The 17012-nt window shown below is 39.8% G+C and overlaps 1 protein-coding gene across 3 annotated transcripts in view; it reads left to right on the top strand.

Annotated features, from left to right (window-relative positions):
* The window catches only part of mast1a (microtubule associated serine/threonine kinase 1a), a 73309-nt gene that overhangs the window by 35794 nt on the left and 20503 nt on the right, over window positions 1-17012 (top strand). For all 3 annotated transcript variants that reach the window (XM_089007130.1, XM_089007129.1, XM_089007131.1), the window contains 9 exons: window positions 3176-3336; window positions 5150-5225; window positions 6537-6746; window positions 6820-6921; window positions 10490-10622; window positions 12420-12487; window positions 13388-13464; window positions 15413-15621; window positions 15858-15996. In XM_089007130.1, the coding sequence (XP_088863256.1) occupies window positions 3176-3336; window positions 5150-5225; window positions 6537-6746; window positions 6820-6921; window positions 10490-10622; window positions 12420-12487; window positions 13388-13464; window positions 15413-15621; window positions 15858-15996 (1175 nt within the window). The remainder of the gene's footprint in view (window positions 1-3175; window positions 3337-5149; window positions 5226-6536; window positions 6747-6819; window positions 6922-10489; window positions 10623-12419; window positions 12488-13387; window positions 13465-15412; window positions 15622-15857; window positions 15997-17012) is intronic.

Genomic DNA, 17012 nt, shown 5'->3' with positions numbered 1-17012 from the left:
TGCCTCGCAGTCACAACGTGTTCCAATAAATTTCCCTACATCTCTCTGTGTTCCCTGTGGCGTGGGTAGTTAATGAGGGAGGGTGGGTGGCGCAGAGGTGATTACAAGAACACTTTGGCAGACATGTCACGAGCTGTTGTGTAGCCTTATGCTAACGGGAAATCTGCTATTACCTTGGTGTCTTTTGACAGTTTTTTTTTTCCCGATGTCATCACAGTGCCGTATAAACTGCTACTGCTACTATTAGCTCCCGTTTCGCCTCATCATGCAGTCGATTCGTGTTCCTCTCCACTTCCTACTTCATTTCTTCTTGACTATTGGAGCAATTACTAGCCCGGTTAGCCACACAGCCTCAACCCTGCATATTGATTAGAGCCGATTAAAGGTGCTCATGTGGATGAGAATTCATACATCTTCTTGAAATGCATGCATAGATTCTTCTGAAATCGGAAGTAGTGGCGCATATTGCGTAAATAACAACCTTTTTGAAAACTGCCACTTTTAACCTTCTGCTTAGTAAATAGGAGAATGATCTGCTGTATATTTTGCTCATATAAATCCGAGTAAGGCACCACGGCGGATTAGTGGGTCGTCTGCTTCACAGTTCTGAGGGTTTGGATTTCTGTTTCTTGGGAATTTACATGTTCTCCCTGAGATTTATTTCAGGGTGCTGCGGCTTCATCCGGTATCTGTTTTAAGTTCACTGAAGACTCTTAATTTTCTTTGGAAGTGAACACAATTGGAAATCGCAGGTGTCAAAGCCAAATCTGGCCCACCACATTATTTTATTCCACCTGCGGAATCAAATATAACTTGTGAAATTCTATGTTGCTTGCTAAAGTCAGAACCTAAATTTCAAATGGTCTCATGGAAACCACAAAAACAGTTGTGATGTATTACTTTTTTACTAATTCTTTATTAATTTGTTGTGCTTTCTATACAGTGACACCTTGGCTTATGAACTTAATTGGTTCCCAGACAGAGTGTGTAAGGCAAAAAGTGTGTACCCCAAAAATTAATTTCCCATAGGAAATCATTAAAATGAGAGTAATCCGTTCCCAGGACCCCATAAAAAATAATTTTTCTACTTTTCTAAGCCTTAAAACTCCACAAAATATACCTTATTTTATGTATAATAAATGTGATATGGTATTATAATTAAATAAATAAACTGTACTGTATAATAAAGTCGTTTTTTATTTACTTTTGTGATGGTCGTTGATAGCTTGATAGAATGGAGTGGCCGGTTTCATCAGCATTAAACACTTGATGAGGAACGTAAGAATGATCCCTCGTAGGTGCTTTCTCTGTGATAATTTTACCTAGTTCCTCATCAATTGTGTTCTGTTTAGCTGGGTTGATAGCTTTTTGCATCAGGTTTACAGATGGCTTGGGCGGGTTATTTGTGGAGCCTGATTGATGGGATATTTTAACCTTGCAGTCTGCACTCTGCCTTTGAACTATCAAAGTTGAAACGATTCCAAATGTCACCGTTTTCTATCCATGTGCTCATTCTCTCTCTGTCGTCTGCCTGTCTCTTTAAGTTTTAACGGCCTCACTCTCTCTCTGTCTGTAACCCCCACCCCCTCACTGCTGCGTTCTTGACCAATCACGAGGCTTTAACCGAAGACTGGGGGCAGGGAATACAGGACAAAAACAGTGGGTTGCCATTTTGTTGTTAGAACAGGCTCGTTCGCGAACGACACATCACCCATTGAGGCAGCTCCATGTGCGAAAAAAGTTTGTATGCCAAGGTAAATTCGTATGCTCAGATAAAATTTTCATAAATTTAACGTTCCTAAACCGAAAAGTTTGTTAGACAAGGGGTTCGTAAACCGAGGTATCACTGTACTCAGTTTTGAATACATCTGTATCACAGTCAAAAGATCTTTGGTTCAAATCTAACTCATGTGCTGTGTTTGTGGGTAACCTAATTCCTTTGGGAAATTATTTTTTGGGATACACACTTTTAACCTTACACACTGTCTGGGAACCTATTAAGTTCGTAAGCCAAGGTATCACTGTACTTAGGTGAGATGGACATTTTTCACAATTTTCAGCTACTAATTCTGAATGGAGCTACGCAATGTTTAGTGTTAGCGTGCTCTGATGTAGTAGGCACTGTGTTGTGTAAGCGTTTGAAAATGAAGGTTGAAATGAGGATGAGGCACATTTACACTGTATGTGGTTGCCTTTTTTTCAGTACCATGTGACATTTTCCTCTCTATGTCCATTGGGGAGGATCTGGGAAGTTTCCGTTACCGGATTACCTGCATCCCTTGCCATTTATTGCACTCTTCAGCATCCAAGTGGCTGAGAGCAGTTTCCTTAACAGCAGAAATCATTGTGTGGTCAATGCCAAGCATGACATCCCATTGGGAGGTGCGTTCGTTCATTCATTCGCGTATTGATCCAGGTTGGCGTTTCCCCCGCTGAGCTGGCAGAAAAGCCACTCTCAATCCGTCCGAAAGGAAGCAGGCCCCTTTTATTGTATGAGGTTGTTTCATTCCTTGCAGTTTCACCCTTTATGTTTATCTACACTTCTGCAATTTCTTTTAATATTTCCTCTATTCCTTCACCGCTCCCTATACTATCTCGTTTTCATGTTTTATTTTTCATTTGCACTAACTCACATGATGGTATATTGTGTGCTTTCCTTTCCTCATCCTCCTCCCTTCTCCGATCCCTCATTCACATCAATTATTATCCGCTTCACCGGCATCAATGGAGAAAATAAAATCAAAAGATAAAATACTAATAACATTTGGTACGCCAATAGTTCGAATGAGAATGCTCAGTTGTGACAAACACAATCAGGGATGTATTTACTGAACAATATGATTGAAATGAATAACATTACTGTGGTTATAATAATAATAATACATTTAATTTATAAGCGCCTTTCGAAACTCTCAAGGTCACTTCACAGTCACAGGATATGTCTTTTGTGTGGGTGAGCAGCGGCAGCCAATTGCGCCAGCGTTCAGTCAACCCGGAAGAACTCAAATAGTTAGAAAGCTAGCGAGATAGCTATTAGCTAGCTAATAGATAGCTAGCTAAATAGCTAGACTGCAAATAGATAGCTAGGTAGCCAACCAGCCAGATAAATAAAAAGAAATGAATAGAGGAAATAACGTCATTCTCTCTCTTCTTGGCCCCGCCGCTTCCTTTCCAGTCATCCAGCTCATCCCAGGAACGACTGCACCAGCTGCCCTTCCAACCCACCATGGACGAGCTGCATTTCCTGTCCAAGCATTTTGGCAGCACCGAGAGCATCACGGATGACGACGGGGGCCGCCGCTCACCGTACGTCCGTCCTCGTTCTCGGAGCCTCAGGTGAAACATCCGCCAAAGGGAAAAATAAGGTCTTGTTTCATTGAAAAATCATGAGAGGTGGATGATATTCCACTTTGTACCTATAGGTGGCAGTAATTCCCTTGCTGCTTAATCAATGGCTCATTGCTTTCTCCAGTTCAAACCGAACGCAATGGCAAAACATACAAATTAATTCCTCCGACTCCAACTTCATCCAGATCTGCATGTTTGGCGATGAATGAGCTAAAAAATGGGATTAGTTTATATAAATCATGACATTACTCTGTGTATTATTTTCTGATAATGATGAACTGCTGTCATGGCATCAGCAGTGAGTGGCAGACTGTAATTTGGGATTCATTAAAATTTAATAACATGGGAGGTTAAATTACCGCGGAATGTCAACATGTCTGTGCCAATCCAGTGTAAGTGATGCTGATGATTTTGCAAGCGTCATATACCGTATATGTGGCAGTCTACATTCAAACACACCAAATTTAACTGGTCCGTGAAATACAGATTAATATGCAGCTCGAAATATTGTGAAAGGTTGGCCACCAGTTTCCTGTCTGTTAATCTGCCCGCGTATTCATTTTACTCCCGTCGAGTGGTGATGCATACACGCAATATATTGTAAATGCAGACAGTTGTGAGTGACAATAAAAGCAAAAAAATATATATCCATAAAAATTCTATCCCAGCAGTCTTGGTTAAAAGGACACACTGCAAGTGGTGTCAAGGAGAGCCTACAAAACTATTTTATTATAATTTGGATTGGATTAGCCTTTATTAGTCTTGCTATGGATACATATACATTTCACAGCAGCAAAGTGATGAAAGTTAAAGGAAAGGAAGAAGTAGAAAAACAGAATACAGTACAGGAGAAGCTGTAAAGGCAGCCACTTTCACGGCGCCATCTTGAAGTCAAAACAACAAAAACACTAAATAACAAATAATGTGGCAACACAAAAGACACAGGCAGTCGTTCAATCTGAAGCACTTTCTGCACCATCTATGATGCATGAAGCAGTTTCAGATGAAAGAGGAGAGGAGAGGATCAAAGTGTCTTTTTCACCAGTGGATCAGGGACGTCGTGATGGAATATGTCTGCTACAAGCTAAATGTTGAAAGCAAACACGAAGCTGTAGCATCTATTGACAAAAAGAGACTGTCTCACATCTCCTGTCCCACGTAAATCCGCTTCAATTCCAACCGCGACGGTTCCACATACTCATTGGTATGGCTCATATAAAAAAAAATCTCATTATTCTTGTGATGTGTGTATCTTGCACCCTTCGTTTTGAGAGAGAAACACTTCTTTTTTTCCCCCCCAAGGTTACGAGGTTCAGTCACACCCTAAAAATCTTCTTCCACTTCATTAAGAACATACGACACATGACTACTTATCAACTCTCCGCTATTAATCCGCTCAGTATATCCTATCCTAGATAATACACCAGCATGAGTGTGGGCTTTTCCACAGCAACCCCCCCCCCCTCCATTGTGTACCTTGACATCCCTCATTGTTACTATTCACATTACGTCAGTCTGTGAGGTTTGTCTGTAGCGTGTTTGCTCACAGGACATCTTTTCATCATCATATCCTCTCATGCCACTCATGCCACCATTGTAGTGTCGGTATAAATTGAAAAAAGGTATTATATTCATGCGTTGATCCTTTTTTCTTCAATACATGGCTCTCAAAGCTGCGAATTACACAAAAAAAGTTCCACTATGCTTCCAACCTTATATTTTACTCGCTCTTTGATTTTTCTCATTGAGTGATGTGTCGTAACACTTCACCACGTTTTGCCTTTTGTCCCTTTCTCTTCAGCCCCGGGCGCTCGCCATCCTGCTACGATAATGAAATAGTGATGATGAACCATGTGTACAAGGAGCGCTTCCCCAAGGTCAGACACACACGCACACACACACACAAACACACACACAAAGAATTTAGCTCCATGTAAAAACACACTCAGGTTTAAAGATATTCACCATGGCATGAAAGTAGTGAATGAAGTACCGCTACTCTATACAGTGTAAAATCTACTCGGACCTGTTAAATCATTCTACCTAACGCGACGTGACATCAGGAATCGTCACCAACTCAAAAACAAGACTTCCTGAATATACTGAATAATACAGAGCGAGTCTTAAAACGTAAAATATAGCTACATGCCGTAGAATCTTTGTAAAATACGCTCAGTAGAAGTCATTTGAAGTGATTTTACAAATTATGGACACAACTTCTCCGGAGGCGTCGGTTGTCCTTTAAACATACATTCCATACAAAATATAGCACTGAAGCAACTCACGAATGAACGTTCGGAATTTATCTTGTTCGTAAATTGGGGAGTGTCTCAAATAACATAGTTTCTTTGTATTAGGTCTGTTGTGATCATGATCCGGAAAGCCATCTTGGAAAATTATCGGCATGTATTCGATGTACAAAAGTTGAAATAATGCGTTCTTTTATTTACATGTACAAATGTTGCGCTTTTGGTTGCTTTACATAATGTGGCATACATGGTAGATATGAATCTATTAAAAATAGCAAATCTGTCATGAGACTTCAGTAAATAAACCATAATTCATATTGAATATACTGTGGAATGGCATTAGTGGAACACATTTACTGTCGATGAACACAAATGCATTCTGGAGCCGACAAGTTCCTGTTTGTGAGCAAACAAATTCACTGTGTCATGTTGATGTCCTGAGGGTTGCAGAAAACAAAACAAATCAAATCTGCCGAGGGAGCAGAGGCACAAATGGCTTGAAAAGCAAACATTAAAAACTGGCTAGCTTGTTACACACGCTGGAAGTCTTCTTTAAAACTAACATATCAAATGCAAATAGCAATAATTACATAAATGTTTGTAATTGTAAACCTAAGAATAATTGCTAATTCTACCCACGGAAACAGCAACAATCATTTTATATTTATTTTTCTTTTCTGGACATCCAATTGTTCAAAAAAACATGTCTGCTACAAAGTCTGCTAATCTAATGCTAGCTTAACATGAGAAACGCCTCGGAGAGTTAAACAATACTTGTTTCTATTGAAACACTAACTTGGATGTAGTAATCAGTACTCAATAAGTAATTCTCATTTCGAGAAAGGTTGGATAGTGATTAGTTAGTCACAGTGACTTTTGGTGATTAATTATCACACTAATTTGATGACAATGAATAACCAATGTGTTGTCATCCGCTAGGCCACAGCTCAGATGGAGGAGAGGCTAGCAGAGTTCATCCACAACTACTCCCCAGAGAGCGTTTTGCCTCTGGCTGACGGCGTCCTCAGCTTCATCCATCACCAGATAGCCGAGCTGTCTCGAGATTGCCTGACCAAATCGCGAGAGGGTCTCATTACCAGCGTTTACTTCTGTGAACTTCAGGAAAACTTGGAGAAGCTCCTGCATGACGTCAGTAACAAAGCTTCCTGGCTCTCTTTGGCTTAAAGTGGCTCACTCTGCGTTCCTTTCCATTTGCCTTTAGGCGTACGAGCGCTCAGAGAGTTCAGAGCTCACTTTTGTCATCGAATTGGTCAAGAAGCTCTTTATCATCATATCTCGGCCGGCCAGGCTGCTCGAGTGCTTGGTGAGACTTTCTGACTTTTTTTGTGAAATGTAAATGTCTCCACTGTGAGACAAATTGAGGCTCATCTAATCTAATATAATTTTATCAGGCTAACGAACTTTTCACCTTACGAATGTTAAATTCGCAAGACTATAATCTTGGCATACAAACTATTTTTCGGGAAACACACCTAGCGCCACAATGAGTGATGTGTCATTCGCGAACGAGCCGGTTCTTGGAGCTCCTCAAATGGCAGCCGGCTTTTTCCCCCTCTATTCCCCGCCCCCAGTCTGCGGTTAAAGCCGCACGTGATTGGTCAAGATCTGCGGTAAAGGAGGGAGGGGACACATGCAGCAGGGGGAGGGGGGGTGGGGTTACAGAAACAGAAACACACACACACGACAAAAACAAAAGTGAATTTGGACTTTTTTCAACTTTATTGATAGTTCAAAGGCAGAGTGTAGGTTAAAGGTTAAAATATCTCATCAATCAGGCTCCACAAATAACCCGCACAAGCCATCTGTACAATTTGAAAAGAACATACAAGCAAAGGAACCAGCTATTAATGAAGTTTCTAGTGTGTCTACCTGCATCTGTTGCTGTTGGAATATCACAATGTCTAAGATGTACAACCCAGAGCTCCTTGAGACACTTTATGCAAAAAAAGGTACCGGCGGGGCCATCTGTACACTTGATGCAGAAAGCTATCAACCCAGCTAAACAGAACACAATTGGTTAGGAACTAGATAGAATTATCGCAGAGAAAGCACCTACAAGGGATCATTTCTCAAGATGGTAAAAGAAGGTTACATTCCTCATCAAGTGTTTAATGCTGATGAAACCAGCCACTCCATTCCATCAAGCCATCAACGACCATCACAGATGTAAATAAAACAACTTTATTATACGGTACAGTTTATTTCTTTAATTACAATACCATAGCATATTTATTATACATAAAATAAGGTATATTGTGTGTAGTTTCAAGGCTTATGTAGTTGAAACTAATTTTTTTATGGTTACCTGGGAACGGATTATTCTCATTTTAATGGTTTCCTGTGGGAAATTAATGTTTGGAATACACACTTTCTGGGAACCAATTATGTTTGTAAGCCAAGGTAACACTGTACATTTTTTTGTAATTTTGATTTCTATTTGCAGTACTCTGTAATATTTTTATGCTAATGTTAAAATATCAAAGAGAGAGAGCTAAATTAGGAGAAAAATACAGGAACAAAAGTTGCTTGGTCTCAGGGAAAAATCCAAAAGGGATATCTTGAGGTTTTTTTTTCCTTTACTGCTAAATTTTTGTCTTTAAAAGTCTGATATTTACCAGTCGTGCATGCTTTTGAGCTTTAGAGCTGAAAGGTGATTTTTACAAACCAACTTGAATGTCATTTAACCCCTCCTAGGCTCATTTCTTCACATTTTATCCAACCAGGCAGGTCGCAAGTCATGACTTTGAATATACGCAGCATTTAACTGACATATGGCCTCGCACGCTTGTCACAGATGACGCTCCACTGATTTTTCCGTTGCTAAGACGACCGTTGAGAAGGGGTGGATGAGGTCACACAAGATGCAAATGGGTTTTTGTTTTGTCTACTTATTTTGTGTTTTTTTTTAATCCCGATCCTTGAGGTTCGTAAGGGTAACACACTGATCACTTTTACGTCATTGCTGACGTCTGCCACATTAGAAATGTCAGAGGCTGTTATCTACAAAAATATGATCTGAAAAGAAAGCGAGGCATCAGGGAAGGAGTTTAATCCTTCTTCTGCTGTTTCTTTCCTATTTGGTCCAGAGGGGGTGGACGTGGTGGGGGTGTGTCAGTTACATGAGAACACAGGAGGAAATGATCCCGGCAGGCCCCCTCGGCTCTACCTTATAATCAAAATCACTGTGATTCCCACAGAAAACAGGAAAAGGGGATGGGTTATGAAAAGTAATTTAAAGTTGGCTGTTGTACAACACAACCTCGTTTTTTCTTGTTGTTTTGTTTGTACATATTAAGACTGCAATACATCTTACACTTTTGAGATTGGTAGTTATTTTGTGATAAATGGCAAAAGTCGTGTAGTGTATTTTCCGGTGCACAAATGCCTTTTTCTTCAAAAGAAGACCGTGCGCCTTATACACACCTTCAAACAAATGAAGGGTAAGAAAAATCACATCCTCAAATGATTTAAATCAGTGTTGATTTACTCTAATGTACATTGTTTAATCATTGACAGCAAACAAACAACAGTAATACACCTTAATGGGAAAGAATTTATACACAGGTGCGCCTTATATGTGAGGTAATATTGAGCCACAACAGGTCTTGCAACTACTGTCAAAAGCCACCGACTCCATATCCCCTCCTGTAGAAGAAGTAGTGCGTAACCCCAGCCTCTACTCTAGCGCCTTATAATGTAGTTGCCATATATCTGGAAAACTTTCATAGATTTTTCATAGATATATATATTGTATTTGGAAAACTTTTTTCATTCATTGAAGGTGCGCCTTATAGTCCGATGCGCCTTATATATTTCAAACGTTTGAAAATACACCATTCATTGGGGGTGCGCCTTATACACCTGAATATGCGGTAATTCAGTGCGCCTTATATATTGAATATTTATATATAGTCTGGAAAATAGGATATGGTAATTATTCTTCCAATAATTTCTTGTCTACAAACATATCTTTGTCTATGAATGCCATCAACACGTCATGGTAAGCAGAGCAATAAAACGCCCTTCCACTGTCTCTTAACTACTCTATATATTATATGTTGAAAACCTTTTTTCATATTGTGAAGAAGCGCCTTATATTCCGGTGCTCCTTATATATGGAAGAAGTTTAAAAATACACCATCCAACTGCAAATTTTACCATTGTGGGACGATTAAGTTTTCTGATTGTGATTTTCTGATTTTGATTCATTGGGGGTGCGCCTTATACGCCGTTGCACCTTATACACCGGAAAATATGGTAATTCAGTGTGCCTTATAGTCTGGATAATAGGCTAATTGTTTTTCCTATCATTTCTTTTCTACGAACGTATCTTTGTCTATGAATGCCATCAACACGTTGTGATAAGCAGAGCAATAAAACGCCCTTCCACTTAATTTGAACCAGCCATTGCTGTCTTTTAACTATATATTATATGTGATATGTAAAAGTTTTTTTGTCATTTATTGAAGGTGCGCCTTATACACTGGAAAATACGGTACTCAAGGACCACAACAATATGTACCGTATATACACATAAAAGTAAAAAAATAGGAATATATTACATTTTTGTTGTCTGTTATTACTTTGTTATTATTTTTTTTCAGATAGTGACCATGTTTTAGGGGGTATAAACACTTGGGGAAATGTGTAAATTGTCTTTCACACCTGCGTAAACGTGTTGGGAGACAGTTTTTTTTGTCACACACATACACACCCACACGCACACACTCACACATACATAAGAAAGAATGGTATAATTTTAACAGTTCATACATGAATCCAATCTGATTTCATGTCTGTGCATCCGTTTTATTAACACCTGACATTCTGACACATTTTTAACCTGGTTGCTCTTTGTGCTCACATAACAGGAATTTAATCCAGAAGAGTTCTACCATCTGTTGGAGGCGGCGGAGGACCACGCCAAGGAAGGCCAGTTGATGAAGGCAGACATTCCTCGATATATCATCAACCAGCTTGGGCTCACCAGGGACCCTCTGGAAGGTGAGTGGTAGGGAAAAAAGTTCGGTTCCCACCAACAAGATTTTGTTGTAATTATTGCCCAGAGACATTGGCTCTGTCACGGTTTGCAAGGTGGTGATGGTGATTGTGGATCCCAAAAAAAGCAGGCAGGAGGGAGCAGCAGGTTGTAGTTGACAAATTGTATTACAATAAAGTCAGCAGGAACAACATCTAAAACATCAAAGTCATCCGAACAGAAAAGTACAAAGTACAAAAGAAAACCATGAGTTCTGCCATGATGAAACAAACCTGACAGGGTGAAGCAAACACATACAGTGTAATACAATACACTGCAGTACAACGCAATGACCCGACCCCGAATGGTCGCGCTGGGAGTCCTTTTTACTGCTACTGATGAGGACGACCAACATCTGTGCAACTGAGGGCGGGGCCGTCAGCGCTATCCGTTGGTCACCAACCAGAACGTGACAGTCTGCCACGGATTGGAACGACCAACACCTGTGCAGGTGCCGGCGGGGCCATCTGTACACTTGATGCAAAAAGCTATCAACCCAGCTAAACAGAACACAATTGGTGAGGAACTAGATAGAATTATCGCAGAGAATGCACCTACAAGGGATCATTCCTCAAGATGGTAAAAGAAGGTTACGTTCCTCATCAAGTGTTTAATGCTGATGAAACCAGCCACTCAATTCCATCAAGCCATCAACGACCACCACAAAGGTAAATAAATGACTTTATTATATAGTACAGTTTATTTCTTTAATTATAATACCATAGCACATTTATTATACATAAAATAAGGAATATTTTGTGTAGTTATATAAGGCTTAGAAAATTAGATAGTAGAGAATTATGTTTTATGGGGACCTGGGAACGGATTATTCTTATTTTAATGGTTTCCTATGGGAAATTAAATTTTGGGATACACACTTTTCGCCTTACACACTCTGTCTGGGAACCAATTAAATTCGTAAGCCGAGGTGAGGTACCACTGTATATTATATTACATGTGGACCAAAGCTTTTGTCTCATGCTATATTAATGAGACTATTTTTTACATTCTCAATGTACATTCTCGATGAGACAATATGTGACATCTGGAATGGAAGCTGCTGCTTTAGGCGTTTTGCCGTGTAGACGTGTGGCAGCATCAACCTCTATAATTATTCATCGCGACTCCCGCGCCGCCATCACCGCCTCCAAACCTTTAATTAACACCTGTCTGATGGGCTCGGTCTGAACCGAAGCAGGCTGTTCATTAAAACGATTGGCTAAACAGCCTGAAATGACTCTTTTGTAAAGCCCCGAGAAATGTTTAGCTTCTTTCAGGTGAATTCTGCTCAAGGGACGACGATTGTTGCCACTTTACACGTAGACGCGCTCTTCCAACCGCATCGCTTTTCCCACTTTCTTTTTCTTGGTACGCGATAGAAGGCCGCTCATGCCACATCAAACCCAAATGGACACAATTGACGGTCCTCTGTTCTGTCAAATGCTTTATGACATCCTTTGTGCAGTTTTTGTGTGCACGAAGCATTAAAATAATAATCAGTGTTCTACAGCGAGTGCACAGTACATTTCTGCTGGCAAAAGAAGAGGACAAGTGGGAGGCAGCGTTTAAGTAAACGCAGGCGAAATTAATAGGAGCTCTCTTCTTTTCCGTTTTCTTTTTGTGACACTTATGGCTGTGTTGCTCTGAAAAGGAATCACATTTTGCCTGTGGACATCTGCATTGTGACGTGAGGTAGCCCATTTGGAGATGTTTATTTTTCTTCTTATTCACAATTGTGTTCCCGCCCTCCCACCTCTCCCCAGATATCGTGAGTCTTGACAGCTACGACAGCGAAGGTCCGCACACGCCTGAGACTGATGACTCAACAGAGGTACCCGAAGAAATGAAATCCAGTAATCCATGATCAAAAGCTGTCACAATGCGCTTATACACACATCCTTCACTGTGTATAATCTAACACACTGGTGTCAAAGTCAAGGCCCGGGGGCCAAATCTGGCCCCGTATATCATTTTATTCGGCCCGCGAAAGCAAATGTAGCATATCAAGTGCCATGATTCTTGCTAGGCTCTAAACAAAAAAAAAATCAAATTGTCGTATGTAAACCACAATAACAGTCATTATTTTTGTCTTCAAATTTTAAAACCAGTTATTCATTCACTGCCATTCACAAATTTATTTGGGAATTGAAAATATGACATAGAGCGCAATTCCAGAATTTGTTCGGGTTTTGTTTTTTTCTTTTTTTTTTTTTTTGTTTGGGTGCTGATAAAGCGCTGCTGTGGCCTCTGGCAAAAAATATTTCCATTTACCTTTTTTCCATGTTAGTGTTATCCTCCAGCTTCAGCTGTTGTTAAAGTGCTATAACATTGATTCTCTTCCCAGCTTCAAACCAACCTATTGAAAATTGCATTTTCTGTGTAGCTTTATCTCTTGTTTCTATTTATAATTATATTTTATTTATTATTGTATCAGTTTTTTTCTATGCTTATCTGTGACTGTAAAGTGTCCTTGAGAGCTTTGAAAGGACTTGAAAATAAATTATTATTATTATTATTATTATTATTATTATTATTATTATTATTATTATTATTATTATTATATAAACCTCCTCCACCAAGGCTAATCAATCGCATTTCTGATAGTAATCAAATTGTAAATCCGATATTGATTCTCACTTTTAACCCTTTCATGGACCAATAATGACAACTCGTAACATGATCAGCTATCTACTGTAGTAACCGTGAAAAATGTCTTGATCTCTGTTGCCAGGGTAAGGGGAGAGCCATTAAACCACCAAGTGAGGAAGACTTTCAGAGCATCAAACTCATTAGCAACGGCGCTTACGGGTAAAGCAATCCATTACATTCCACGAATATTTAACGGTTCACATTGGGGCTCAGTCCTGATTGGAATGTTGTAAAATGAATCATTTGAAATGGAAACTGGAAATATATGACGAATATATCTTGAAATTAAATGTATTGAGAATGAATGGCAAACTTGAGTCTTGAACCTTGCCACGTTTTTATTGATTGACTGTTGAAGCCCAAGCAATTCTCATTTCTAAAGTCTGATTTAAAATCTTGCCCTCTTAACGACACAAGATAACCATATTTTCCGGTGTATAAGGTGCAGTGGAGTATAAGTCGCACCCCCAACGAATGGTGTATTTTCAAAGTTTTTCCATATATAAGGCGCACTGGACGATAAGACACACCTTCAATGAATGTAAAACGTTTTCCAAATATCAGATAGAAATACAGTAAAGTCTCGTTATATCGATATTCAAGGGAGTCCGAAAAAATATCGATATAACCGGGACTATCGATATATCCGACCCTGTTTGCATGTAATTTTCTCCGTGCGTGCATAGAAATAGTATCGATATAACCGGGACTATCGATATATCCGATATCGATATAACGAGACTTTACTGTATATAAAAGTTTTCCAAATATAAGGCACAGCACATTATAAGGCACTACAGTGGAGGCTGGGGTTACGCATTATTTCTTCTACAAGGGGAAATTGAGTCAGTGGCTGCTGACAGTAGTTGCGAGACCAGTTGTGCCTCAATATGACTTCATATATACGCCGCACCTGCGTATAAGGTGCAGGGTCAGCTTTTGAAGAAAATGAAGGCTTTTGGGTGCGCCTTATACTCCGGAAAATACGGTACTTCAAAGCTGTAGTTACATTTTTCCTAATTGTAGTGTTCTGCTAATGGCTAATTTTTAAAGAATGCTTTTAGGCCTGCTACGAGCAACGACCGTATTTTCCGGTGTATAAGGTGCATTGGAGTGTAAGGTGTACCCGCAATGAATGGTGCATTTTCAAAGTTTTTCCATATACAGTAAAGTCTCGTTATATCGATAGTTATATCGATAGTACTGCTTATTACGATACTATTTCTATGAACGCAAGGAGAAAATTTATATGCCGCAGGATCGGATAGATCGATAGTCCGGTTATATCGATATTTTTTTCCGACTCCCGAGAATATCGATATAACGAGACTTTACTGTATATGGCACACCGGACTATAAGGTGCACCTTGAATGAATGAAAAAGGTTTTCCAAATATAATACGTACATATTACAGGTCGCACGTCGGTACGGGGGACGGCCAGGGAGAGGGCAACCGGTAACTTTTTTGCTTTGGCGTCCGCCTGAGTCTGAGCGTGTGTGTTGGGTGACTTCTCCGTTTTCGCGATTTTTGGACAGCTCGCATGCGTGGGAAGCCGTGCGTATTTGGGTCAGCAGAAAGCGTGTATGCCTACACAGTAATAAAGATCGATAATACGAACTATAAAATTATTAAAATGACACTAAAAGTTATAAGATTTATAAATGAACTGTCAACATTTTGGTGTATAATAGTATTCAATCGAAAAGTTTGCTTAAAAACCAAACAACAGATTGACATCGTATACTGTCCTGTCGTATAAACCTCGCGTCAGCCATTTTGAATGCATTTCGATTTACGACCGTTTGACTTACAACCGTTTTGTCGGAACGGAACCCGGTCGTAAGTCGGATGTTACCTGTATATTCAAATATAAGGCACGCCACATTATAAAGCGCTACAGTAGAGGCTAGGGTTACGCACTACTTCTTCTACATGGGGGAAAATGAGTCGGTGGCTGCTAACAGTAGTTGCGATACCTGTTGTGGCACAATATGACTTCTTATATAAGGCGCAGTGTCATCTTTTGAAGAAAACAAAGGCCTTCGGATGCGCCTTACATACCTTTATGTCTTAGTTGTCCGTTGTCAATCTCAACTTCTGTCCAGGGCGGTGTATCTGGTGCGCCACAGGGAGACGCGGCAGCGCTTTGCTATGAAGAAGATCAACAAGCAGAATTTGATCTTGAGGAACCAGATCCAGCAGGCCTTTGTGGAAAGGGACATTCTCACCTTTGCAGAGAACCCCTTCGTTGTTTCCATGTTTTGTTCCTTTGAAACGCGCAGGCACTTGTGCATGGTGCTGGAATACGTCGAGGGTAAGTTTCATGGACGGCCATTTTGTTTCCCGCACGCTACTTCTGTTTTCAACTGTCATTGCAACTAAATGCCGTCATCAACTCATGACGTTGTGTTTTTGTTCCCTAGCCAATAACTATTATCCTCATTTCGGATTCTTGACATCTGTACTGCACACCAACACATTTCCATTTACTCCTTTGGGATTTGCCATGTCAAATTCAGCAAAGATGTTGGGGCCTGTGTATGTGTGCAGGTGGTGACTGCGCCACCTTGCTCAAGAACATTGGAGCTCTTCCTTTGGAGCTCGCCAGGATGTACTTTGCTGAGACCGTCTTGGCCCTGGAGTACTTGCACAACTACGGCATCGTTCACAGAGACCTGAAGCCAGACAAGTTAGTCCTCAATGTAATTTTATGTCTGCTATGTTGAAAATGTGGTAGTGAAACACAAAACAAACACACAAGGCAATACCAGCGGATCAGAAGTGTGACCATCATTGAAACATTATTGAATGTTGTGTGCACACATTTTGTAGGTTAATAAATGAACCAGATTTTTAAAAATAATAATTTTGGGATTTCCATCCCCTTATCGAATAATGTTTTTTTTAATTGATAGTGCAGAAATTACATAAACTTAAATGCAAATATTTTATTCAGTCAGCTTTCATGAAGGATGATGAGCACCCAACAATATTTACCGTTGAGAAGCTGACATTATAAAGCATTTGTGCTATTTTAAATTAGGTATCGAAATGATTCAACCATTCCCAAAACTAATTGGTGATCGATTTCCTGATCGATTTTTCAATTAACCCATTTACGGCAAGCGTTTTCATATGAACACAGATGTAATCATTTTTTAAAATCAAAACATATATATATATATATATATATATATATATATATATATATATATATATATATATATATATATATATATATATATATATATTTTATTATACTGTACAGTGATACCTCAGCTTAGGAACGCTTTGGGTCGTGAAGTTTTCGCCTCACGAACATTACATTCGTGAGCATGTAGTCTTGGCTGACGAACTAGTGTGTGGGCCGACAAACCAAACCACAAAGCGCCACAGTGGCTGGCGGACTAGTTTTCGTCAGACCCTTTCTTTGAGTGCAGACGTGGTCTGTTATCGAGTGGAGTAATCTTGCTATTATGGCACCGAAAAAGACCCCACCATATGCTAGTGTTAAACCGAAGAGGACATAAAAGAAAATTACGGTTGAGCAGAAGAAGATTATCAAAAAATATGAACGAGGTGTGCGTTTGTGTGACTTAGCGTCCCAGTACCAGTCCGCTAAGTCGACCATTGCTATGTGTGGCTAAGGGTGTTTTTGTGTTGTCTAAGCAACGGTCTCAGGCAATAGAAGAGGTCGAAAAACTT

Source organism: Hippocampus bargibanti, linkage group LG10 (genome assembly GCF_051943395.1).
Source record: "Hippocampus bargibanti isolate YZ-2025 linkage group LG10, ASM5194339v1, whole genome shotgun sequence".
Lineage (NCBI taxonomy): Eukaryota > Metazoa > Chordata > Actinopteri > Syngnathiformes > Syngnathidae > Hippocampus > Hippocampus bargibanti.
The sequence above is the reverse complement of the archived record's forward strand: the minus strand, read 5'-3'. Positions and strand labels throughout refer to the sequence as shown.